The sequence below is a fragment of the Lepisosteus oculatus genome, chromosome 17 (assembly GCF_040954835.1).
Source record: "Lepisosteus oculatus isolate fLepOcu1 chromosome 17, fLepOcu1.hap2, whole genome shotgun sequence".
In the NCBI taxonomy this organism is placed as follows: Eukaryota; Metazoa; Chordata; class Actinopteri; order Semionotiformes; family Lepisosteidae; genus Lepisosteus; species Lepisosteus oculatus.
Window position 1 is genome coordinate 420,128 of NC_090712.1, and position 27,306 is coordinate 447,433.

Genomic DNA, 27,306 nt, shown 5'->3' on the forward strand with positions numbered 1-27,306 from the left:
TAGTTAATGGTTCAAGCTTTTGGACAAACAGGTGCTTTGAAACACCTACATGTAAATACCATAAAGTGTTCTCTGGTTCAGACATGTTTGTCAAGGCTCCACCCAGGTATCTGTGGCTGCAGTAAGAAGTTTCTTTCCTCAAATATGCACCTCTGTTCTCACCTGCACACAGAGTCCGTGTTGAGTTTTCAGGCCCTGGACTGAGCAGTCGGAGACAGACCGTGGCATGGGAGGCCAGCTGTGGTTCATTCAGAAGAATCCCAGCCGTTTGTTTAGGAGACACAGAGGCAGCCCTCCCGCCACACTGGGAGGATGACGACACACAGACAGAGGTAGGATCTGTCCTCCTGGAGCTGTCCTCCACGATATTTTAACTCTGTTAACTCTGCATGGTAACAGACAAGATGTGGTAAAGCAATAACAAAACTGTATGGCTGCTTTAAACTCTAAATACATTTTGCTAGATGTACAAAGATTAATCTCTTTGCAGGAGCAATATTAATAATGAATAACTTGCCAGTTTAAAAGCAGTTTGGTTTTTCTTATAATAACATACATGGATGCAATTTATAAATTATCCTAAACTGTATTGTTCTGGTGAGCTGAGAACAGACTACACATGATTTTTCCCCAGCAAATATTCATTCTGTTTCAACCAAAACAATATACAGTATATTATAAGGACCTGAGCAAACGTTCATCCAAAGGACAGTCAGCTCTGAAGGAGAGAAGGAGTGGTCAAACGTCCCTCAGGGAACTGAGCAAGAGCCCACACCCTGATTCAAATCCACACTCTAGATAAAACGTGATCCAGAAATCCCCAGATTTCCCATACTGGGCTTGGCTAGGGTTCCCTGTTAACAAAGTAACTCTGGTGTTCCTCCAAAGCTGTAGGCAGGGGGTGGGGTGGGGAGGATCAGGTAACCATGGTGATACTCAGGGCATGGCTGTTCACAGGGATGAAGCAGTGGGGTGGAGGGGATCAGGTAACCATGGTGATAGTTACTCAGGGCGTGGCTTTTCAGAGGGAAGAGGATCAGGTAACCATGGGGATGGTAAATCAGGGCGTGGCTGTTCACAGGGAGGAGTCAGTGCATAGAGCCCTAAGAGAAGAGTTGGCCAGCTCACAGGTGAGGCCTGTAACAGTCTTCACCCGTTTTTACCATCAGCACCTCCACTGGGCTGTCTGAATCAATACACAAATCACTAGCAGAACTGAAGCTGACAGGCATGGGCACGGGGAGGACAGTGCAGTAAGTTCTTCTGCCAGGAACGCCACCTGAGTAATTGGGCCGAGAAGTCCTTATCTTTTAGAGATTTCTGTGCAGGTGCCCTTGTGTGCAGATGGAGACATAATCTGTCTTTAAAACTGAAGATTTAATTAAAATAAATCATTGTTTCAATTTATGTGACTAAATGAAAGGGTAATCTATAACAAGTAATTAAATAGTAAATAGTGTCAGCAAAGAAGAAGACTGTACTTTGTAGATTGCCAAATCAATAAAATGTGCCAACAAGTTGCTTATATGGTGGAACACATTATTAATGTATGAAGACTAACTAGCAGGCATTTATAAACATTTCATCTCCAGAGCTCCTATTTCTCTTCTGTTTCTCTCCTGTTTTCCTGTTTAAAGTGACCCATTTTGAACCAATATATGAAGGAGCAGTGACAACGCTGAAATAATGTTGTTTTTGAAAATAAGAAACAATAATAAACATAATAATAAACACTAAGTACTGTAATAAAACAAAGGTACCATTGAAAAAGATTTGCATGTAGCACTGTAAACGAAACCTTTCAAGTTCTTGCAGGAATTCTCATGGCGAATTTCTTTCATTTCACCTGAGAGACCACTAGAGGTCATTTCAGATTCTTTTCAGTTTTTGTAGAAGGTATCAAAACGTCATAGTACCATTGTCTGTCATCACTTCATATAACTATAATAATAATCTGTTTTTTAAATGTCAAGGCCAACATTCCTCCCCTAGAGGGCGCTCCACTACTCCTGTCATTAGTTCCGTGATTGTTGCTGTGTTCCCCAGGTGTAGCCTGTTATGTCTACTGCGATTTAAAGCCTAGCTCCTCCGGTCCTCAGGGCTCAAGATTAAGGTACGGAAGTCACGAGGCCCACCTAGCACCAGGATACCCTACGTGCTTCTGAGGGCATAGGCCTCATCCCAGACACCTCCCGTGTTCTGAGCCTGGGGCCTGGAGGACCTCGCCCCACGCAGACAGCAGCGCAGGAATGGAACCCAGGGCCCCAGCACTGAAGAGTAAGAGCAGTCAGGACCTTGATTTACCATCTTACCTGACACCAAAGGTAGCACCTCCTACTGGAGTGTCTCCTGTCACCTTACACTGCGGAGCTGGACTTGCAGCTGCAGTTGGGTGTCTTTTCCTTGGAGGCCTCCCATCCCTGCACGGACCAGGTCCAGCCATGCTGAGCTGATCTCTGGCTGTGTAATTTCTGCCAGACACCCATTACTTTCTAATGAAATGCAGTCAAAAACTGTAGATCATTCAAGCCAGGAATTAATCTCTGTGTCTTTCTGAAACTCCAGTACCCAGTTTGTATAGTGGTTGTCTTGTCACCATGATGATGTTCTCTTTTTCATGCATGTAGATATCCTATGTTGTACACAGATGTATTGCTTCAGAGTCAACAGTCATTTTGAAACACCACCATGTTTTTGTGTCCATTATTCATACAGGGTTTGAGTTTAATCTTGTAAGAATGCTGTAAATATTGAGATTTCCCAAGAGAAGGGTATACACTAGGTATCCTAACCACTCACTGTTGCAACTCCTTACACAGTCTCTTCCCACTACTGTTGTTGGAATGCAGACAGTACAGAGCCAAGTTATAATCAAAGAGAGACGATATTAGTACACACACAAACAACACCTACACAGACTGGTGCGCATATGCGCATACACACACAATACCCACACAAACTGGTAGGCATACACAGACACATGCACACACAGCAGCACCTGGCTGTAAGGCCTGGAATATAAACCAGGAAAGAGCTGTGGATAAAATTGACAATACCAGTGTGTTTGATTTGTTAAGATCTTACAGATTTAAATTTGGTCTGGTGTGGTGTGTGTCCTGTGTGTGACAGGTATCTTTGCTTGTGACACAGTGAGGTATTATACAGCTGCAGCAGAAGAGTAATACTGTTTCTCAAGCGGGGTGAGGAAAGGCTGCAGGAGCAGAGCAGCAGATCTGAAATTGAGGACCTTATATATTTCCTTCAGACACGTGAACTATTTTGTCATTGTTTTCTGCAGCCTGCATCGGGGCTTATCATGCCTCGCTTTTTCATGTTTTTTCTGTTTATTTTACTTTTCTGCTTTGACCACAGAATGTTTTGATGAGGAAAATACAATAGACCAAAGAAAGGTGTTATGGGAAAAAAAACTATAAAGAGGTATTTTCTTACTTTATAATTGTTACGTGTACATGTTTGTTTTACATTACAGAGTCAGAGAGAAGTTGAGTGAATTTTAGCAAAGGAATAAAGTCTTTGCAAAATAGGCAAATCTTTTAAAACTCCCTAATTCATTGTGTACCTCATGCTATACATCTTCCACAAGTATATTGACAAACAGCCTGTGTCTGTTTATAAAAGGAGGAAACTTTAAATAACAGCCCAGGTGTAACTTGACAAGGCTATCAGAAGTACAGAAGGGAGACTGACGCCCTTATACTTTGTTTAGCTTTGGACCAATAAATAGGCCACTGTATCATTTATCTGGGAGCAGTTTTCTTCTTGAAAAAAGAGTAGAACCCACCAACAAAATAAAATCCTTGCCTTATACTCTTCAGAAGCCTGAACAGTTTGGGAGCAGTTTGGGAAAGCATGGCAGACACACATTCTTCTCGGCTGCGGCCAGGTTTTGCGCTGTCCAGTGTGCATGCTCTGGGTGTGGCTCATGGTAAGTAAAGCTGTCACTCCACTCCAGCATGCCAACATGTGACTGCAAACAGTAGTTGTAGCTGCCACCTCCTCTTGTGGAGATTAAAGCCCTGTCTGCACCAGTATCACATTTCCATGGACTGGTGTCAATATCCACTTTATCTGAGTCCTATACAAACATCATTAAGCAAATTAGAAAGCAGTGTTGCTGATGACTGATGCTTTTATCTTTCTTGTCCAAGGAATGGGGCAGCTGTACAACTGGACTGCAGACTGAACTGCAGTACAGACAAATAGCCTGTTAAGTGGTTAACAAGATACAGAAATGTCATGCCCCCCACAATCAGAAGAGTATTGGTAAAATTATTTAAAAACATAGGTTGAATAAGGAAAAAACAAAAGGGAACGTACAAACAGCTCTTGAGACCTGGGTTTGACTCCAGACGGAAGGACCTTCTGTGTGGAGTTTGTATCAGGGCACTCTGGTGTTCTTCAACAGTCCAAAAACATGCTGTCCTGGTTAACTGCCATTTCTATATGTCGTGAAATGCATGTCCTGCAGTGGACATCCCATTCAGTGTGCATCCTGCCTTGTGTGCTTTCCTGGTCAACAGATGGCTCTCCATGATCCTCTGAAATTAAAACAGTATGGATAATAGGTGGATCTTTTCTATTTATGCAAACAAAGTTTTCTTTCTCAGTCAAGGTGTATAAGCAGTCTGTATCTCAGCCATGACTCTTTCCACAGGAACATTTTCAGTAGAGTAATGCCCCCCAGGTTAATCTAAGAGTAGCTCGTAATGTGGAGCTCATAACCGCTGAAGGAAGTACATGCTCACACCTGAAGAAGGCTTCACAGCCGAAACGTTGTGTTGCTCTCTTTTCAGCATGGAATAAACCTATTACTTTTTCCAAAGAAAATACATTTCTTAAAACCCACTTTTGGATTTAAAATCTCATTTCCACTAATGTACCACAAAGTTGCATGTTAAGCTTATCCCTGTGAAGAGTTTTCATTGAGTCAAACACTGCGTATCTCTGCAGTACTAACATTGGTATGGAGATTCTCAAGATAAAGTAATCATCCGTATCACAAAATCATCCTTGCAAATGAGAATGGCTCAAATTCATGCTGACAGAGACAGGTGCCTTTGATAGCGTGCTGTTTTTACTTATCCTCTGCAAACCACCAGTTGCTGAATGGTCCTTTAAAAGTCAGATGGTACAGTAAGTTATAAACGAGAAGGAGCCTATGAGAGATCTTGTTCATGGGGTTGTTGGTAGCTGTTTGACCACCTGGTTCTCAAGGATGATCAATATCATGCCTGGAACACATTCAAGAAAACTTATTCTTGTGTACAGAACTCCTATATTCAGCCCTAAATGGTCTGCACTTTACTATTTTTTGTAACTCCAGGTCCTTGTTTATTCAGCTTAATACTATCCTTTAGGTTAAACTTGCCGAAGACTTGCATGGCTTTATTTTCTCTCTTCAAGATTAAAGACATTCACTTTCTTTTCACTTACCTCTGCATTTGAAATGAGGACTTAAATATTTTGATCTTTTAAAAGACTTTCCAGAGCAGTGATACACTGAACACAATATTCTCAGTGATTTCTTATTAACATGATGTCCATCTATCCATATTCTAACCACTTCTTCCAATTCAGGGTAATAGGGGATCCGCACAAGCAACAGGCTCAAGGCAGGGTACACCAGTCCATCGCAGGACAGATGCACGAACATGGATGTGCCAATTTAAATATCAGTATGTCTTTAGACAGTGGGAGGAAACCGGAGCACCCAGAGGAAACAGAACATACAAAATCCTCATAGGAGACTCCATGAAGCCACTGGACCTCCTCGTATTTATGCAAATTTCTGCATTTCCTGGAAGGCCACACAGGGATGAGTCAGTCCATAGTATAGCCTCAGGAAGAGCCTGACAAATTGTTTAACCACTATTTATGTCTATACAGTATGTAAAGCCCCTGTTGACTATGCAGAGAGAGGGAGAGGAAAACCCTGTAAGTGACCATTATGATCTTGTTATATTGTGTCACGATGATGTCCAAGTCGGTGCAGATCTGGTGTGGTGCTGTGCTGGCGTTATCTGCAGAAACATAAGCAAACAAATGTGGTGCTCTGTGCTTAACCTGTTTGTTTAGCTGATTCAGTGCTTGTAACTAATACAGGAGACTCCACCCTGTCTTTGTGCTCAGTGCTGTTAGTGTCAGGCTGCAGGAAAATGGAGAGGGGGCAGGGCTGTGGTTAGGGATGATGGTGAAGTTAATGTTAGGATCAGTTTCATTGTTGTCCTATAGCTGCAGACTGCAGCACTAACAAGGTTAGTTTCTGCTTTGGCCAAATGTGTCAGATACACAGAACAGTAACAAACAAGGCTGCGTTAAGAGAGACAAAGTTCTAAGATGGAGATCCTCACTTCAACCACACTCATGCACCACTTCCTGGTTTTTAAATTGTCAACTAACCAATCATCTTCCTCCAACTGGTCAAGTGACAAAAGGGCAGAGGGTCATTTCCCACAGCTTGCTGGGAAATGTGGTTGAAACAATGTTCTCCATCCCGTATCCTCCTACCATTGCCAAATGCCAATCAGACAAAAAATCAGAGAAAAGGCTTTATTGTAACAGTATGAGTAATAATGATAGTCCTACTGTAACATAAGATATTGCTGATGTTATTATGAAATGTGACAGATTCAGAAACAGTGTCTGATGTATACATTAGTGAAATTTAATGTGTAGAACATTAGCTCTTATTTTTAAAATGCTGTGTTGGAAACCCTCTAGAAGCTATTAATCAAAATCATCATGTGCAGTATTCTTTAAGATGATGGAAGAACCCATGGAGTAAATTTTATTTAAATAGTAAAATAATGCGTGTAATCGGTGTCCTTATCAATGATATCAAGCAGGTTTTTGTATTTCAAGAATGAGCACACTGGATTTGTGAATCAATAGGCTGTACTAATATTTATGAAAATTTTGCTCACTTGAGCTTTGCTTTTATATATATCGTTCTTTTCTGGTTCCCTCCTCTCCAACTTCTCTCTTCTTGACTCTTCTTCCCTCAGTAAACAAGTTTCACAAATGAAATCCACCACCTCTATTTTAGATCCTGTTCCCACCACTTTATTTCAGTCCTGTTTCACTTCCCTCTGCCCCATTGATGTCCAATATTCAGCAGCCAAAATCCTTACCAGGTCTAGTGCAAGTGATTACATTACTCCTATCCTGGAGTCTTTGCACTGGCTTCCTGTCAAGTTTCATGTCGACTTCAAAATCCTCATGCTCACCTATAAGGCTCTGTGTGGCTTGGCACCTCAATACCTGTCTGATCTATTATCGCCCTACTCCCCACCTCACAACCTTCACTACTCTAATTCTGGTCTCCTAACTGTCCCCCAAGCCCATTTACACACTAAACTCTGGAAATCTCTCCCCAAGGATATCAGAGAGTCACCTTCTCTAAACTCATTCAAATCCAGACTCAAAACCTTCTTCTTTAGAAGAGCCTTTACTTAACTGGTTCCATTCTTTACAGTAGTACCACCATCTACTGTCTCCTCTGTGTATTCTCATCATGTTTATCTTGTGTATTTTTATTATTATAAATATATTATTGTTTATTTTTAATTATTGTTGTTGCTATTGTCATTCTGTATAGTGCTTTGAGAAGCCACATTTAAAGGCGCTATATAAAATAAAGTTTATTATTATTATTGTTGTTCAGCTGTGTCAGCATGTGTAGGCTGCAAAGGAACAAGTAATAGGTTAATTCCAAGCTGAGAAGAGAAGAAAGAAAACACGTTTCGGCTGTGCATCCACAGAACATCAGTACATTTATATTAGAATTTAAGACATTGAATTATACTTGCTTTGTCTAAGTTCTTCTGGATAACAGTTTTGATGATGATATCACAATTAACATTTCCAGGGTCTTTTGTTTTTTATCTTTTCTTAAATGAAATATTATAAAATGGGTCCAAATCCCATTGGTGGGGAGTGACACCACTGTTTCACCATTAAGACCTTCATCATGTTCAAGACCTTCATCAACTAACAAGACCTGTCTTGCCCACTTATTGGGTTTCTGTGTGTGTCTCACATATCCCAAACATTTCCAAATATAGGGTAGCCTCCTCCCAGGGTTTTGAAGCAATAGCTCTCCTTAGGATTCAGAGGTACAACCACAGCTGTCTCACCTCCAGCCCATCCCCATCTTATCCCCTGTCTGTAGTTTGTCTGAAACCATGATTGCTGTTGCACAATACTGGTCTTCCCACTGTCTTTCTGCAACAATATGCCTCTGAATGGAGCACCACTTCAAATCAAGACAGGGCTCTGTAAGGAGAATCGCTCCTCCTCACTCAGACAGAAACGCTACTCTGACCACCCTGCCCAACTCACCATACTTATCGCGCTGCAGTGGCAACAGTGTTGATGGGATGAATGTTTATCTAGATTTTTTCTCAAAAGAGATAGCAAACAGTGCAAAAGATCATCAAAAAAAAACTCTCTTTTTGAGCACTAAATGTATTCTTGACAGCCCAAAGCGCTCACGGAACACAAAACTGGTCATAACCAGTCAAACCTTCCTCCACATTACTATCCAATCTGTCACCCACAGTTTCAAAGCTTTGCTTGCTTGCTCTGTCACTTTTCAATCCGCTCCAGTGCATATGGACTCTGTCTCCTGACAGCAGATGCAGAACTCTTGAAACCTCCACTTCCTGGTTTTAAATTGTCACTTCACCAAGTGGAAGAAGAAAATCAGTCAGGAGACAGTGATGAACCAGGAAGGGGAAGGTTCTGATGTCTGTAAACCTCTGCTGACAAGGAAGAGAGCAGAGGCTCTATTATGTGCTACACCAGAGGGAAAGCAGCAAGGAAATGCATTAACATTACATTGTAAGCTTTTCAAATTGAGAACGCAAGTCTTGTTTTGATCCGGAAAGCAGTTTAGCTGTTAATAGGGAGGACAACTGAAGGAGAAGTTAAGTTAGAGCTTAAAGAGGAGTGAACGTTTTTCATTATTTTGGAACATTGCACCTTATCAACTTAATAGCATTGTTGCATTGTTTTTTAATCTTACAGCCATGTACGTGTGTCTGTTGCCTGTGATCCTCCCAGTAAAGGATGCTTGCTACCATAATGGTGTTACACCAGTTATTTGTCTGAGTAATAAACATTTGCTGAACTTATAGGATGATTTGAGAGGTGGGAACAATGCTGTCTTTACTGACTGCAGGTCAGCAGACCTCTTAGGCTCTGCTGATGGACCCTGTCTGAGTGCTTCTACAATAACCTAACAATCACACATCTGCAAAGTGACCTATTCCCAGAAACCTCCACTCTCTATGGCCGTGAGGCAGAATGGGGAAGCAGAGTCTCCCACATAATAGTAGGGAGTGGCAGCTCGCGTGACTCACTTGTTTATCCTGTCTGTCCATAACGTCTGCTTTCTCAGGTCTGGCCCCCACGCTCATCCCTCCTGTTCTCCTGTCCTACTGTCGAGCAGATGTCTGGCTTTTGTTTGATCTCTTTGTACTGTACTGTGTCTCCAGCCATAGCTCTGTTTTGTGTGTCTGATGTCTGAAGTGTGAAGTGGCAACTTGTACCTTGAAATTAATGTGAAGATGATGATCTGATGATTTGTCTCTATGGAAAGAGTCAAAGTTTCTTCTTTTGGTGCCTAGTATTAGATAGCGAGAGGTTTGTGCTCTGTTGGTACAGTACAGTCAGAGGACTGGGGTGTGAAGTGAGAACTTTATCTTGTTATAAAGTTCCTGATCAGCGATCTTAGGGATCGCGTGGTCAGTTCACCCTGCTGGAAGTCAGTGTGGGAAGCGGGTTCCTGTTCCTGGACTTAGTGACTTTGGATAAAATATAAAGGGACACCTTTAGCTTAGGAGCAGCCTGCCCAGAGTACTACTTCCTTATTCTGTGTAGAAGCATCACCAGCAGAGTCTGCTCAGGCTCTGCTCCTGCTTATCCTTGTGGAGACCGGCACAGGGCAGTCAGGGATGCCCCTCCCTTACCTTCGCTAACTCCTCCTCAGGCTCCTGAGAGGGATTTATAAGCAAACACATGCAGAAGAGCAGAACGGCTGACACCAGGGGCGACTGCTGCTCTCTCTCCCGCACACAGACACACAGGACCAAGGCATGGCAGGCATCGCCTCACACCTGGCCAAGAAGAAGGCCGTGGAGGAAGGGCTGGGCAGCAATGACAATGCAGTCAAGTACAACAACCAGGACTTCGAGTCCCTCCAGAGGCAGTTCCTAGCAAAGGGGATCCTGTTTAGTGATGAGACATTCCCTGCTGAACCTGAGTCCCTGGGCTATAACGAGCTGGGTCGCTACTCGTCCAAGACCCGAGGGGTGGTGTGGAAGAGACCCAAGGTAAGAGAGCTCAACAAATTCAGTCTCGGGATCTGCTGCTCATCGTAGATTGTTGCCCTTCGCTTATGGGTCCCCGGGGGATCACATGCTGTTTCTTTTATTTTGTACATTTTAATTCATCTTAGGGAACGGATCTGCCCTGCTCAGGGCTGTCTGAACAAATAAATTCAGTTGAGAGTCATTTGTGGTGCTGTTTGTTACTGTGCTCCTTTGTGCACAATAATGGCAGCAGCAGTAACAATAGTATTGTTAATTAATATGACTGATGACTTTGCCCACAAAACCTTGCAAGACGTACAGTTATGATGTACTTTTGACTCCTTTCATCTTGAATGAAACAGGGGCTTTGAGAGCTTTTGCTTGGTTTAATGAGGTGCCGAATCTGCATTAGGGTAACCTGGTCCCTGCACCAAGCTCAGTGTGGCTTGACCTCATGAAAGTTCAACGGTCATCATTGGACATATGGGGCATGGTGCAATGTCTGAAACTGAGGAGAAGACTGCCTGAAAAGGGACAGGAGCACTCACAGGTGTGCTTCAGTCATAGGCAGCCTCTGCTCCTCCGACAGGTGTACAGACAGGTGTACAGAGCTCAACCTCGCCTGTAGCAGGGTCTCGCGGACCCAGTCCTCTGGGCACACTGGCTGTTCTGGCCTTTGTTCCAAGTGAATTTTCAATTCTTCATTAAACACTAGGCTAACATCACTGTTTATTTTTTATTTTGTTAAAGCTTTTATAAACTTCATCCCTGAAATGTTGTATCTTACAACGCACTGCTGTTGCAGAGCTGAAAGCAATAATGAAAAAGCATTATGAAAAAAATCATAGACTGGGAGCTCACCTGAGGCACATGTCCATAGGCAAAGAGTGTGTGCCTATGACTGTGCCTGGCACGGGTCACTCTGCTGAGTGTCTATGAGCAAGGCTGTTTCCATGGTAACTATCAGGGAGCGAAAACGTGTCGTTTTAATTCACCTCATTGCTCTGTGCACAATCCAACAGATTGTCTGAGGAATATGCTTTTATGCTTTCAGTGTTCCTCAGAGCCCTTAAGAGCCCTTATGGAAGGCTGGATTCCTTCATCTTAGTCTTGTGATCAGGGAATTCTGCTTGCTTTGCTTTTAAAAGTTGGTTGAAGAGACAGAAAGTTAGAAACATAGAAAAAGTAACTCAAACTAAAAAGTGTCCTGGGTGCTCAAATAAAAGAAAGCATTAGGATTCTAACTAGAAATCTATCAGGATTTTTTTTAAATACTGTGCACTGTAAAGAAAGGGGTGTATCAGCTGTAAGAAAATTTATTTTGCACCAGCATTACTTTCTCTCCAACATAAAGACCTTTGCAGACTCTAGAATTACACAGTGACGCCAGCTTTCTCTGTCCTGGAGAAGAAAGGATCTTATGGCTCTGGGATTCTTACATTGTGAACGGTTTAAGACAGGATTTGGGATTTAAATGGGACCTTGTTTAAATTTGCATAGGTGTAGAGCCATTGTGCTCCTGTTGTTTGTACAGAGGGAGGTGGTCTGAATATGCAGCTGAGTCCTTCTGCGTGCATGTCAAGAATTTGCCACATCAGGTGGCTTTGCTTGATGGAGGATAGGCCTAATAGCATGGTTATATTTTTAAAGAAAATCACATTTCAAAATCATGAAAAACTGTATTTCTGTGCATCAGTTTTTAGCCCTTAGCTCATAATTTTATTTTTCTGGCCTTGTTATTCTTGCTGAGTATGAAATGTTTGGGGTATTTTGGTAACTTTGTTTTAACTACCCAACCACTCAAGATGGAAAGCCTTCAATCTGTTGTGTTCAGTTACAGATAATTTATTGGTTGAGAAATTATCTGAAGGGATTAGGCTTCATATGAAAACAAAGCCATTCACAGCAGAATCATAAAGGAAGAGATGAACTATCAGAGCCTCACTGTCTCCCTGTGAAGTGGTAACAGGGAAGTGTACTGACACACCTGGCACTGTTTGTCCTATTATCACCCAAGGTCACCCTGACAACTCTGACCCGGTCTGTCAGGATCAGGTTTCCTGTAGGAGTGTGCACACGCACATACAGCACACACACAGACACACATACACACACAGACACAGGCATACACACAGACACATACAGTACACACACAGGCGCATGTGCACACACATACACAGACACACACACAGGCACACACACAGTTCACACACATACACACAGGCACCCATGCACACACATACACAGACAAACACACATACACATACACAGGTACATGCACAGGCACACACATACACATGCACATACACGGGTAAATGCAGATGCACACGCAGGTGCACACACACACACATGCACGGGCACACACACATGCGCACACACACATACACAGGCACATGCTCACACAGACATGCACACGCACAGACACACACATACTGTACACATACACATGCATATGCACGTACACAGGTAAACACAGATGCACACACAAATGCACACACATATACAGACACACATGCACACTTACACAGGAACACACATTCACACACGCAGACACGGACACATACAGTACACAAGCACACATAGACACACACACAGGCACAAACAGACACAGAGAAGAGGTTGAGGCTAAATTCATATTACTGTGATCAGGCATCCTAAAATAGTCATTTATAAATTAAAAACAGGTGTTACTGTTTCTATTCTTATTATTACTTTGTTTTTTAAAGTTAACGTACATTTGTTCAGTTGGCTGTTCATCTAATTCATTAATGCATTTTTCAGGTGTTCACAGTTAAATGTTGCATGAAACAGAAGACTTTATCTCAGACTTTATATTACATTAGTATCATATATATTTTTAACAAATCTTAACATGGCTTTTTAAAATTGCCTCTTTGCAGGAGCTGTGCTCAAATCCTCAGTTCATCATTGGAGGAGCGAACAGAACAGACATCTGCCAGGGAGCTCTGGGTGAGTTGAAGTGCCGCAGACAGGCAGGTTTCTGGTGTCAGAGGTACTTGGGCAGAGGAGGGGAGCACTGGGCAGCTGTTTGATTAATCTGATACTCTGGGTCGCACAGCTCAGAAGATCCTATAAGAATGAGCTACTGTCTAACAGCAGCCAGTGGGAATTGTGCAGAGTGTGGCTGTGACGGGCCTGGTCGAGCTCCAGTCCAGCAGGCTAGTTCGCAGGACTGCAGCTCTTTGGTGCTGGAAATCTGCATCAATGCTGGGGAGAGACTCAGGTGGTGATGTGAATCTGGGTGGGGTGTCAGTGTAGATGACCCAGGCTCTCCACTTGGAAGCAGCTACAATTCCAGTTAGTGACATTATATACTTGCTTTGCGTACTGTATAAAACTAGTGTCTAAATTATTGTAATTTGATAAGGGATCCATATGGAAAGCAATATGTTATGTTGTTGCTCTTGAAGAAAAAAGAAAAAAAACTGACATTCACAATGGTCTATCAAGGTAACTGTTCCTGCCCATTAGTTAAAAAGAAGCAAAACCCAATGCAGAGTGTGTATGCATGTGTGCATGTATGTATATGCGCATATGTGTGTGTACATGCGTGTTTTTGCATTCGTGTTTCTGTGTGCTTGCATGAGTATGAATGTGTGTGCATTGTGCTTGTGTGAGGGTGTGTATGTGTGTGCTTGAGTGTGTGTGCGTGTGAGTGAGCGTGAGTGTAATACTATAACTTGCCTGCATCTAAAATACAACGTTATCCAGCTTCAGTAGTGACCCAACCTGTCCAACTGGGTTGTGATGCCCCACGGTAACACTTGAATTCTTATTGGTTATTTTGTCTTGTCCTCTGTTTTCCACAGCCCTTTGTACTTTTTAAACCTGTAGTCTAGGGAGCCTCTTCACCCAAATCAAGGAAAGAAGCCATGTTGACAAGGTTATGGCTCAGTCGCAAAACATTGCATTTCTAAATTAATTACATTTCCTCAAGCGCTGCGTCAGGGAAGTGCTGCGTCTCGGCTCTTGCATTTAAAAAGACACAGCAGCCAGCTGGTTTGGTAGCGCCCCCTGCTGCCACTCACGGGCAGAGCTGCAGTTTTGGATGTACAGTATAATGATGTATTTTTCCAAGCAAAAACATCAGAAGCCAGTTTCTTGTCTAAGGCATATTGTTCTGCATGTCTTGTGTGTCAGCTGACCAGATTGAAAATACAAAAGAGATCTGAGCAATTTGAAGAATTTTTAGAAAATATTTCTACTTTAGAAAAACGTAGTATATGGCAGTTTCTATTGGTTTATTTATCTTGCGGTCTACAGGTGGCTGCTAATGTTACTTGCTATTATGATCACTGACTGTGGCGGGCAGAAGCCTCCTGCTCTGTGTACACTAAAGCCCCCTGAAGGGAGAGAAGGCTCCTGCTTGCCCCAGTCGCCATGGGTGGGACTGGACACTGCCCATCCCGCTTCAACAACCAACACCTCCACAGATATGTGCCTGGCTGCACCCTGTTCAGATTCCTTACACAATGGGAATGGGAATGCTTACATGAACTTTTAGAAAAGGAAAGAAAGAGGCTTTGCCATCCCTTTTAGTTGTATTTCAAGCTCTTTTTTAAACTTTCTATAGCCTGGCTTGACCACAGAAGGGTTGAACTAGTGGACGTTAGCATATCCTTAGCACACACCCAGTCATACAAGCCTGTGTTTGCCTTTCTGTTCTTACATGGGTGTTTGCAGAGCCAGCTCACCTGATCTCTTTGCATCTGAGACTCTATCTTGTATTTTCAATGGCTTGAAATAGTGTGTAATAGTGTAAGAATGATTATGGACAGACTATGCAGGCAGATGGAACACACAGCACTCCCTGCACTCAAAGTGCCCACTAGCTCACTTCCAGGCTACAGAGCAGGAGCCCTGACAGCCACACACACTCATGCACTCATATCAGGGTCACAGAAAGACAGGATCTGTCCCTGTCCAAGTCCCTCTACCTGTCCCTGTCCCTCTCCCTGTCCCTTTCTCTGTCCCAGTCCCTGTCCCTCTCCCTGTCTCTGTCTCTGTTTCTGTCCCAGTCTCTCTCCTTTTCTCTGTCTCTGTTCCTATCCTAGTCAGAGTCTGAGTCTGAGTACCAATTAATCTCCCTCTCCCAGTCCCAGTACTTAGAGGCCATGGAATGAGAGCTGTGTAATCACAGTCCTGTCCACACTCAGGTGTCCTGGCAGATATAATGTGTTTCAGAGGCTCAAGACACTGCAATACATTTTCAGCTTTGAGATGACAGATTTAAACATTCCAAACATTTTTTGCATGAGCACAGCACAGTTTGCTATAGCAGTGAGACTGAAACTAAAATTGAGCAACAAAAAAATACAATTTACAAGCAGAAATAACTATCTTATGTTATCTATGTGCAACATGTCAACAGTCACCAATCACCCCGTCAGTACAGCAGAACAGTGCAAGTGGCACTATGATCTTCTGGCTGGAGAATGCTAGTGTGCATATGAGAGCGTGTCTCCTGTCAGTGTGACATGCCTGGACATTAATCACATGGGAACCAAGAGCACATGCTCTGTTCCACTGTTTGCTCTGCTGTGTAAAATCCTCTGCCTATACCCTCTACCTGCTGATGAGCATTGACAAGTTAGCCCTGCAGTGGCCTATCTGCCCACAAATAAAAAAAGGCTGTTGTTTTGAAAGATAAATTAGGAAAGGTGAAAAGGGTTTAACTTGTTTTATGGTATAGATAGATTTTAAATGAATGTTTTTCTCTAATTTGGTTTCAAAGCTTTAACATATTTTTCAGTTTTGTATTCTGTCAGCATTTGTCTCACTAAAGAATGATTACCTTCTGTTACTAACTGCAAAAGGCAACCAAAAACTGAAAAGACTTGATCTGGATTCAGCCCATCCAGATCTGCTTAGACTGATGTCTAGTTCTGGTTCCACCAGGTGACTGCTGGCTCCTGGCTGCCATCGCTTCCCTGACTCTGGACGAGGAAGTCCTGGCTCGAGTCGTTCCCAGTGGACAGAGCTTCGACGAGAACTATGCCGGGATCTTCCACTTCCAGGTAAGGCAAGGAAAAAAGCAGGACAGGCAGTGGAAGTGGAAGAATAGTGGTTTATAATTTGTAGTCAGGAACCCCTGAAAACCCTGTATGGTTCATGCATGATTAGATAGCCATCAAGTGACTTGCTGTCTCCCTGCCCACAGTTCTGGCAGTACGGAGAGTGGGTGGACGTGGTCATCGATGACCGGCTGCCCACCAGAGATGGGAAGCTGTTGTTCGTCCACTCAGCCGAGGGCTCGGAGTTCTGGAGCGCCCTGCTGGAGAAGGCCTACGCCAAGTGAGTAGTCCTCACTGGGAAAGTTCCTGAGCAGTCCATTTTTGTCTCTTGAAAAGAGCCAGCAATACACATGTTCACTTTTCAGAAAATAGGAAACAAATTCTGTTACTGAGTGAAAAAATCTTAAGAAAAGAATAACGAAAGTTGTAATTTTCCAGCTAGAACATTCCCGATTCAGATGGTGCTTCAAAACTGCTGCATGAAACTATTTCAGCCTCTGAAAAGAAGCACACTTGTATTTCCATGCAGGAAGTGAGATTTTCATGAAGGAAGTGAGCTGGGCAGACAGTCAAGGACATGAGTAAACATTTAAAGGCTGGTCTTGGATAACAGCTGAACCATGAATTTGAAGCCCTGTTTGCAAACAACTAATTTTGCTGTTTGTTTTCTCCTGTCACATCGAAGAAAAAGAGAAAACTCAGTCCCTGTTTTTTGTTTTTCATGTTAAGACAGTATCCCAAATTAAACCTTCCACAAATGGCTGTCTTGTCAGATGACTGTATGACCCCACTCTCAGGGTAACTCAAAGTAAACATGTCTGTGTTGTGCTGGGCTTGTCTCCTGCAGGGTCAATGGCTCCTATGAGGCTCTGTCTGGGGGCTCCACCACTGAAGGCTTCGAGGACTTCACCGGGGGGATAGCGGAGACGTACGAGCTGAAGCAGGCCCCCCCAAACCTCTTCCAAATCATCAAGAAGGCCCTGGGCCTGGGCTCTCTGCTGGGCTGCTCCATTGATGTAAGTGCGCCAGTGCAGTGGCTGAGGCCAAAGTCTCAGGGCTCAGATGATTCAGCAGGGAAATCCTGACAAACAGCACAAGTGAAATGGGCTGGGCTCACAAATGGAGGACAAAGAGGCTGAATGTGTTTGGACAGCATGGGCTCAATGTGAACTCTTTTAATACCAGCTGTACAACATGAGGGGTGCTCCATTCTGCTGTTTTAAATATGTTATGTTTTCTTTCCAGTGTTTGTACTGGTTCTGTAGTACTTGTCCTGAAGTGGCTCTGGTCTCACCAGCTGAGCTCTGACACTTCACTCTGTCTTCCTGTCCAGATCACCAGCGCCTATGAAACTGAGGCCGTGACCTCTCAGAAGCTGGTGAAAGGACATGCGTACTCGCTCACTGGGGCCGAGGAGGTAGGGCCACACTGCCAAGCCCGTTCTGGTGATATCGGACCCCTCTCTCTCACAATCCAGCTCAGACCTCAGGGTGGCTTGGCTGCAGGGCAGACAAAGGTTTAGAAGTGTTTGCTGTGATTCTCTGGGGTAAAGACAAACCAGAAACACAGCAGGGAAAGAAGAGGGAGTGTCTGTGACCATAAACGACAGGTTCTGAAAGTATACCTCATGCTCCTTCTGTAGTACTAAAATGTCCTGAATGACACAGCTGAAATATGTGATTATAAGATTTTAAATACATTTTAGGCACACACATATTTTATGAACTGAATACGTATACAGTATATGTATTGAAATGATTTTAAGAAATTTAGCTCGTTATATTTTCAAACACATTTTGAAATGATTCATATTACATTGTACATGCACAAGATACTTAGGACTGCTTTCCTTATACTGTACTTCTCTACACATATTAAAATGTGTAAAGAACTTAAGAGGTTAGGACTTAACACGTCCTAACACTCATATCATTATTAAAATACCTGTAAGGAAACAGAAAAGTTTATGAGATATGTCTGAAATATATTTATACTGTACTGTTATTTAAGTATGTTTCATTAACAGATTGATACATGCATTGCAGACTGCGCACGTTTAAGTATATGAAGTGTGTAATTAGGATTGGAGTTCAAAAGATGTATTTTCAGGCCACTTATTGAGGCTGTAATATACCGTGTTGAGACTGTAAAATAAGCCTGAGCCTGAGTCTGGTTTCTCTCCAGGTGAACTTCAGGGGCAGTACGGTCCAGCTGGTGCGGGTCAGGAACCCTTGGGGCCAGGTGGAGTGGACCGGGCCCTGGAGTGACAAGTAAGGGCTTCTGACACCACATCCTGGGACAAGAGCCCAGACCAGAGTGTGCTACATGCTGTACAGGACACACTGTCTTCACAATGACTGGACTGGACTAGTGAACTAGTGGTGCTTGTCAGAAAGTCATAATGCCAAGTAAAGTAAGAATCAATCTGAGCTGAGCTGAGCTGAGCTGTGGAGTATCAGCTGCCAAGCTGTCATGATTTCAGCTCAAAGATGGTTTTGAGCTGGATAAATCAATGAATATATAAATATGCTCTGTTTTATATATAAATGTGTCTTCTACAACAATGTCCGCATAAAGACAATTTCTGCCTGAGATTTCATCTCCATGCTGGTCCAGCTGTGTCACTGTAATCATCAGGCTCTGATTCAGCCCCATTTCCTCTTGACAGCTCGCGGGAGTGGGACTACATTGACCCGAAGGAGAAAGCCCAGCTGGATAATGCTGCAGAAGATGGAGAGTTCTGGTATGCAGTGTCCAGTGTCCTGAGGCCTGTTTGTCCAAGCACTAAGGCAACTGGAACAACAGGCTTCAGAATCATTTGACTGGCAAAAATACTTTTTGAAATTGTGCTGTAAAATAAGTGCACCAAGCATCTCATACAAGACAGCTGAGTAGACAGTTCCAAAGAGCTATAAAGAAAATGAGAATTGGCCAGTTCAGACCTTGGAAAAATGGGAATTCTAGGATGTTTTTCAAAGAACCCTTGTAGGCAGCTTCTTCCTCTCCGTAGTTGATCTGCGGTTTCTATTTTGTGTAGGATGTCTTTCTCTGACTTTGTGAGCCACTTCTCCCGACTGGAGATCTGCAACCTGACTCCGGACACTCTGACCGGCGACGATGTGCACAAGTGGAACCACTATCAGTTTTCTGGGATCTGGAGTGTGGGCTCCACAGCTGGGGGCTGTCGGAATTACCCAGGTAGTTTGCTGTGCTCAGGGAGAATGTAGCCTTTATTAACACAGGCTGTTTCCTGCTGTGACAGTCCACTCGCTGAGGTGTGACAGTGTTGTTATTTTGGGACACTTCTAAAGTTTATCAGCAAAGTGGAACATTTCCACACAACTCACCAAAGTATCAAAGTTATTGTCTTGATCCAGAGTAATAAAAAGCAGAGAGATCGCAATGGCCCTGAATGAAGAATCGTTAGAAATTGTTGCTTTCTGAAAGAAGAAAATACCACAGTCTGCCTTCTCTGTCTCTCCAGCCACCTTCTGCTCCAACCCCCAGTTTGCCATCAAGCTGGAAGAAGTGGACGATGACCCCCACGACGGTGAGGAGGGCTGCACCTTCCTGGTGGGGCTGATGCAGAAGGACACCAGGAAAGAGAAGAGGTTCGGGCGTGACCTCAACACTGTCGGCTTTGCTATATATGAGGTATGGAGTGTAACTGTCAAGCCTGTGTGAGAGCTGTCCCTGCGGTCTTTGAAAACATTGCACATGGGACCCACATACTAGATCACATATTCTGTTTTTTAAATATTACGTTGATTTTTTCTTTAAATATTGTCAAAGTTCATCGTGGTTTTGCTATATCCTGCTGTAAACTGCCATGCCAGTAGTAGAGCAGAGAAGGGAGTCCATTGTGACTTTTTTCGAAAATGTCACATTTGAAAGAAGAGAACACTTTCCCATTTGGAAGAAGAAGAGAAAAGACATTAAGAAGTGCTGTTTTGATTTTCTTTTTCAGGTTCCCAAGGAGGTACGTACAAGGGATGGGAGCTTGAATCTAACTTTCCTAAGTCAGTGTGAAACTCTTTGCTTCTCTTCACTGAAGGTAAAATGCAGAGGAGACTGTAGATGGTGGTACTAAGTAAAGGCTTTTCTAAAGAAGAAGGTTTTGAGTCTGTATTTGAAGAAGTTTAGAGAGGGTGACTCTCTGATATCCTTGGGCAGAGAGTTCCAGAGCTTGGGGGCATAACAGGAGAAGGGTCTGTCACCCCTAGAGTGTAGATGGGCTTGGGGGACAGTTAGGAGACCAGAATTAGAAGAGCGAAGGTTGCAAGATGGGGAGTAGGGTGATTATTGGTCAGACAGGTACTGAGGTGCCAAGCCACGCAGAGTCTTATAGGTGAGCATGAGGATTTTAAAGTCTACATGGAATTTGACCGGAAGCCAGTGCAAGGACTCCAGGATAGGAGTAGTGTGATCATGTGCACTAGACCTGGTCAGGATTTTGGCTGCTGAATATTAGACATACTGCAGTTTGTTCAATGTGGATTTAGATACCCCAGGGAGTCGAGCATTACAGTAGTCAATTCGAGAGAACACAAATGTGTTGATCAGCTGTTCAGCCACAGTTAGTGATAGCATAGGGTGTAGTCTAGCGATATTTCTGAGGTGAAAAAAGGTCGGATGGATAAAGAGAAAGGTGTACACTGCATTGCCGACTAGACTGCGCACAGCATATGAGGGCAAATCAAACGCAGTGTGAGGCTGAGCTCTTCAAAAGATCTATATGCTCAGAGGGCAATCCTCTTACCTGTAAACTGACAAGAACAGCCCAACTTGACTTTATTCGCTGAAAGGAACCTTTGCTCTTCCTGGTGCCGAAACAGTACAAGGGTCGCACGAACATCCACCTGGGGCCCGACATCCTGCTGAGGCAGAGGGCTGTGGCCACGAGCAACACCTTCATCAACCTGCGCGAGGTCTGCAACCGCATGAAGCTGCCCCCAGGGGAGTACATCATCGTGCCCTCCACCTTCGAGCCGCACAAGAAGGGCAGCTTCGTCTTGCGCTTCTTTTCCGAGAAACAGGCCACTGCCAGGTCAGGGAACATCCCCGAGGATTAGCCAGTTAGGTTGGGCTGTAAATACAACCACTACGTATCTATTTAGTTTAATGCTCAGAGTTTGATATACTGTACTTGCCATATGTTAATGCCAGGACATTGTTTCTTTCTGCTCTTGCAGCCCCATGGATCATAAGGTTAAAGCAAAAATCCAGGAGGTAAGCAGCCCTTTCATCATCTCTTCTGATGCGGTGCAGCTTGACTGAGTGGAAAGAAGCAGCCACACATGTGCACCGGCCGACAGCAAGTGTCAGCCGCTCCGGTTTTCTTGTATTTGTTTGGGCCTGATGTCAGTGAAGAGCAATACCCCATTCCGCCTGCATAAGGACTGATGCTGAACTGGGGAACAGGCTGAGCAGAGAGAAGGGCGATATTCGTGTTGTTGGAAAAGGTCACGGTTCAGTTTTTAACACCAGCTCTGAAAACCTGAGTGTAAGATGAGCCATTTTCCATCTCCTTCACTCTGCTTCTTGGTGTCTCATTATTCATACTTGAGATCATTCCAGCAGCTCTCTGAGTGTTTTCTGTGTTCGTCTAGCCAGGCTGCCATCAGAGCCAAGCCAGCAGCTCTTTTCCTCATTCCTCCCTCTTAGTCGCTGTATATTACTGTATCTCCACAGCCCGAGGCCCAGGAGAATGATGTGGATCCCCACTTCAAGCGCCTGTTTTCACAGATTTCTGGAAATGTAAGTTCTTACATTTGCAATGTTTCTGATCGAAGGGAACAGACTATTCCCACTAGCGCATTAATTAGGAGGGAACCCAGCTTTTGTTTCCCCAACAGTGCTGTGCCCCTATTTCCAGTCAACACTGGAACACCCCTATTTCCAGTCAACACTATTACTAGTGTAAAGGCCTGCTGTTTGAGTCCTGAATGTTCATGTCTTTACCTTAAGTTTGTGGATTTTTTTGGTACCTTGATCCTTTTTCCTTGTTGTTGTCCAGCTCTTCCTGAAGCTGCCTTTTTATCTGACGTTAAGGACCAAAGATACAAACAAGGGATTAATGTGGCTACTCTCTTTCCTGAACAGCAATGTCTTGTATTTGAACTTGGTAACAAAAGCTAAACTCTGTATTCACTGTGGTTTTGTAAGGCTACACTACAGAATTGTACTCTTTAGGTGCCCAGACATAATTGGTGTAATGTCATACATATTTCCTGATTAACCTTCAAAACCTTTTTTTCCTCCATAGGATTCTGAGATCTCCGTCTTTGAACTTCAAGAAATTCTGAACAGAGTTGTGTCCAAAAGTAAGCATCACTTTCAGTTAATGTTCTTTGAGAAAAGGGTCATGCTCCTGACTGGAGTTCGACAGAGAAATCCAACCCTGTGAACGGTCATGACTGGCCTGCTAGGGATCGACAGAGAAATTTAACCTGTGAGCGGTCATGATTGGCCTGCTTGCTGCTGCTCAGCACTTGACTTCTCTGCTGCAATTCTAGGAGCTGATATTAAGACAGACGGCTTCAGCCTGGAGACCTGCCGTCGCATTGTCAACCTCTTGGACGTATCCTTCTGCAGTCAGGAAAATTCATCCTAAACATAGATGCATTCATGTGAAGTTGTGTCTTTTATTTTTTACATTTGAGTATAATTGTATGATTTCTTGCAGTATAATGTTTAAGCACAAGTATAAGTTTGTTGTTGCTTAGTTGCTCTTGCTTAGGCAGTGTGGTGCAGCTGTTAGTGTTGGATTGGACTCCCTCAGCTCCCTGCTGCAGAGGCTGCTCTGCCTCCAGGGGGCCTGTAACACGGTAGTGTCATTGGTGTTTCAGAGGACACACAATGGATTGGTTGTCTTCAAAAGATCCATCTCTACTATGGCGTTATGGGAGCTGTAGTTTTCAGCTGAATTGTCTAATGATTAGCTTCTTCAAAACTGTGAGATATAAATAGACCAATATGGATGGACCCCTCAGCCAGTTATTCTACAAGAACTCCCCTTCTGAGCATAAAACACTATGGGTTATAGATTGCAAGCTATAGCTTACCTTAAGCAGAAGTAACAGAACTCAGAAATTTACAATGCTTGAATAATTAGTAGGCAATTAATTCTATAAATGTTAGCCTAACAAAAATCTCACAAAACATGATGAGTACCAGCCACAAGTATGTGACTTCACTAAATTTTCAGAAAATCTGGTGGAACAGTTTCTAACACTTTGTGAGTTTGGATAAAATCCCGATATTCGATAAGACCTCTGTGTAACATTGTTGAAAGTCAACAGCTTTGTGTGAGCACCCTCATGAAATTTCACTACATGTAAAAATGACCTTAACTGTGTCCAGAATGACAGAACTGGGAAGCTGGGTCTGGTGGAGTTCCATGTGCTGTGGATGAAGATTCAGAAGTACCTGGTGAGCGCCAGACTGCTCCCCCATGAAAAACGGCACTGCGCTGCAGAGCTGTGGTGCCTCCCACTTTGAGAGTCAGTCAGCTCCTTGGACTCATTAAATAATTGACCTAAGACTAGTAGATCTTTCAAGATTAAAACAAAGTACATCATACAGGCAGGCATATTTTAAACTTCATACATTGTTTTGACTTTTAAAAGGGAAGTTCATGTGCATGTTATTGTTATTTTTCATCTCGATGATCTGGCTTCTCTGTGACATTCTGTATCACACTAAAGCACTGACTCATGAGCTCAGTGCTCAAGAAAAGGACTGTCTCCTGAATCCACACAGAGGGAGTTTCAGTGTGTTTAGTTGAAACTGTATTTATGTCCCCCAGGAAATCTTCAAAAAATATGACTCGGACAGCTCCGGCACCATGAGCTCCCATGAGCTGAGAGCAGCTCTGCTAGAAGCAGGTAACTGGCCTCCAGTTTGTCTTTCCAGCTGTGATCAGAGCGCACCTGACCTCCTTTCATATAACACTTGGAAATTACTAACAATACACACTGCCTTATTTAACAAGCAGGGAGCTGCTGACTGAGGTGAACAGACGTAGCTGTGATCTCTTCAGCTTCTTGTGTGTCTCTGCAGGGTTCCAGCTCAACACCACTGTGCTGCAGCTGCTGGTGAATCAATATGCGAACGCTGAGTACGCCATCGCCTTTGACAGCTTCGTGGGCTGTCTGACCCAACTGGAGATGCTCTTCAGTAAGTCCGTCTTCATGCACGGTGACAGGCTTTACTGTTTTGTCACTGGAGACTGAGGAAACACTGTCTGGCCATTCTGGCAGGTGGCAGCAGTGTGCCTCTGTCCCAGTCCCAACTTGACAGCCTGATCATCCTGATTACATCCTGTGACACAGACCAATATATCATAAAGAAGACACCATTCACATCTGCGATGAAATAATACTTATTTCACTCACATTCCTTTTCATGCTGATGTGGAAGGAATGTTGCCTTTAGCTCATGTTTATATTTAGATAATAACCTCTTCACTCATACTAAAGGTCAGGGCACTGAACAGTAAATTAGTACTACTGCTCATGGAGATATCTTGCAAACATCATTCAGCATCTTTTCATGTTTTCTTTCCCAAACAGAGATGTTTAACACTCTTGACAAGGACAAGACCGGGACTGTGCAGCTGAACATGTCACAGGTAACGCACTGACTCCTAGTCCTGAATAGAGAGACAGGGGGCCTGAACTCTGTGCAACACCATGTCCGTAAGATGCTGGTCACCCCCGGCCCCAGATCAAAGGTCAGCCAGTGCAGGCCAGCAGGGCCCTGGTAAAATACTGGGATGTATTAAACTACTGTTTGCTGTAACAAAGTTTTTGTTAGAGCCAAAAGTTTTGACTACCATGTTGGAAATGGCAGCAATCCATTTGTCTGTGAGCTTGTATAACATTGCAATATACTGAAGTCACGTAAGTATAATTAATAGTACACTGTTAAACAGCTTCTTAACAGTCACTAATTATATCTACAGATTGCCACACAGGGAGCAAATGAAGAAGGGCTATAACTACCTACAAGAAAAACATATTAAATATATCAGGCACTGGTATATTTACTGTATGTCTTTCCAGTGTTGGTGGGTTCAGTGCAACCCCAGACACACTCTGTGTGTGGTGCTGTAGGACTCTGCAATGGGGTCAGTGCAAGGCCAGGCAATGAGCAGGAATTCAGTACAGCCATGCTCTCTCACATCCTTACAGCACAATCTGGGGGCACTTTCCAGTCACAGACATACAGTATGAACTTCAGTATGAATCACTTCTGTTACAGCTTTATTGCACAGAGACATACATGTAATAATTAATATCAGCTCAGAAAACGTGGCTGTAAAACAAAATGGTCAGACTGTGTGCTGTGAAGCTCTTGGTGGCTGTGAGAGAAGGTGGGCTTGCTGTGCCATAGATGCTGATGTGTCACTCATGGCTGACCTCTTCTGTCCTGTTGTTCCTTTCAGTGGCTGTGCCTGGCTATCAACTAAATCTCCTTTCTCCTGAAGACCATTCCCTTAATGCCTGGACACTCCATCCCCTTCCATTTCTACAGAATTGAGCTGGATATCACTGCCTTAAACACCTCTTAGGTTTTGTATGAATGTGAAAATTACCTCCTGGGGAATACATTTCATTTAGTATGCTTGTTATCTTGACTCTGAAACATAGCTTTATTTCTGGTGTGTGGTTTATATATATAAGGACATATAAACAAGTGTACTGTATATGTAAAGGCAGAAATAACTTCCCTCCACTTGCTCTTTGACATGGAACTTCAGATCCATAAAGTATCAGCAGCCCAAACTGTGACTTTCAGTATTCCTGAAATAGGTACAGACACAACAGTACTACAAGTGAACTTTCAGTAATAAAAATAAATCCAGAGAATTCTTGTGTATACCCCAGTGATACACACTATCGGCAATGGGATTGTATTCTGTGAATAAAAGCAATGTTGTTCTTTATTCTGGGCTCTATTCCTTATCATCTTACTTTGAGAATGCTACCATTGCATAGACTTGTGCAGTCTTCTAAAGCCTAAAACCTGAATTTGAAATTAATTACCATCTGGAAACAAGTTTTTATAAGCACAAATAAATTTAATTTTGAAAACAGATATTTTGCCACTGTAATACTTATAAATTGTAATATTTCTCGTTTCTTCCTGAAATGTTCATTAACTGTGCTCTGGACCCACTTATTATTGTTGTTATTATTAAAGAAGATGATTGATCACTTTGTGCTAGGTGATAAAACATAAACGCAGTCAACATTTGTGTGATACGTTAAAAATGATTTACATAGTGATCACTGTACATTATTCATATCTAAGTGTTGTTAGCAGACGCACACTCAGAGCACAGGAAGGAAGGCACACGGTCATGTTTTCCAGCTGTGAGTGACTCAGTCTGTGACAGGGGCGCGGCACGCGTGCCCACGGAGAAAGACTGGTGCCAATTACTCGATTAGACTGTTAGGGTGGGTCAGCGAGCCTCTTGAGAGAGGACAGGTTCTTCAAGTCCACACTGAAAAATAAACTGAAATAAATCCAGATGTATTCTTTTAATTTTCCAGATCGTCACTGCCTTTTGGAAAAGAGCCTGTACAAAGGGGTCATTAATATTCTTTGATACCAACATGGAGAAAATCAATGAAAAAACAAACTTACATATAACATATTGGTCTATCGAAAAATATACGTTCCTACACTTGATAAAAAGCAGCAATCTTCTTGGTTCTAGTGAATAATAATTCGGGATTGTACATAATCCTATGGAGAAAAAAACTACATTATTTCGCAATACTTTTAATTGGGCGTGATTAAACTATTCTTGAATTTAATACAAAAAGTTTATTTGGATCTAAACTGATTAATGAATAGGTACATCCTCCCAAAAAATCTTGAATACATCTTGGTGACTCACAGACGCAGTTCAGCCCTGATCAGCCCTT

The 27,306-nt window shown here is 43.1% G+C and overlaps 1 protein-coding gene across 1 annotated transcript; it reads left to right on the forward strand.

Annotated features, from left to right (window-relative positions):
- The first annotated feature begins 243 nt into the window (after nt 1-243).
- capn8 (calpain 8) lies at nt 244-26,122 on the forward strand. The gene is made up of 22 exons (XM_069179889.1): nt 244-332; nt 2,100-2,277; nt 10,102-10,355; nt 13,235-13,304; nt 16,254-16,372; nt 16,516-16,649; nt 17,217-17,385; nt 17,703-17,786; nt 18,554-18,639; nt 19,038-19,112; nt 19,407-19,567; nt 19,854-20,023; nt 21,175-21,416; nt 21,562-21,598; nt 22,061-22,126; nt 22,635-22,692; nt 22,885-22,949; nt 23,732-23,800; nt 24,177-24,255; nt 24,431-24,547; nt 24,943-25,001; nt 25,818-26,122. The coding sequence occupies exons 2-22, from the start codon at nt 2,250-2,252 to the stop codon at nt 25,839-25,841; spliced, it is 2,166 nt and encodes a 721-aa protein (XP_069035990.1). The 5' UTR covers nt 244-332; nt 2,100-2,249; the 3' UTR covers nt 25,842-26,122.
- Nucleotides 26,123-27,306: the final 1,184 nt, after the last annotated feature.

What these genes read in the sequence shown, in the direction of transcription:
- capn8 (XM_069179889.1), top strand. Translation starts at nt 2,250, where the DNA reads ATGGAACCCAGGGCCCCAGCACTGAAGA. An exon ending in GCAGAAGATGGAGAGTTCTG is followed by an intron (nt 19,113 to 19,406) that starts GTATGCAGTGTC and finishes TATTTTGTGTAG; the next exon opens with GATGTCTTTCTCTGACTTTG. An exon ending in GGGCTGTCGGAATTACCCAG is followed by an intron (nt 19,568 to 19,853) that starts GTAGTTTGCTGT and finishes CTGTCTCTCCAG; the next exon opens with CCACCTTCTGCTCCAACCCC.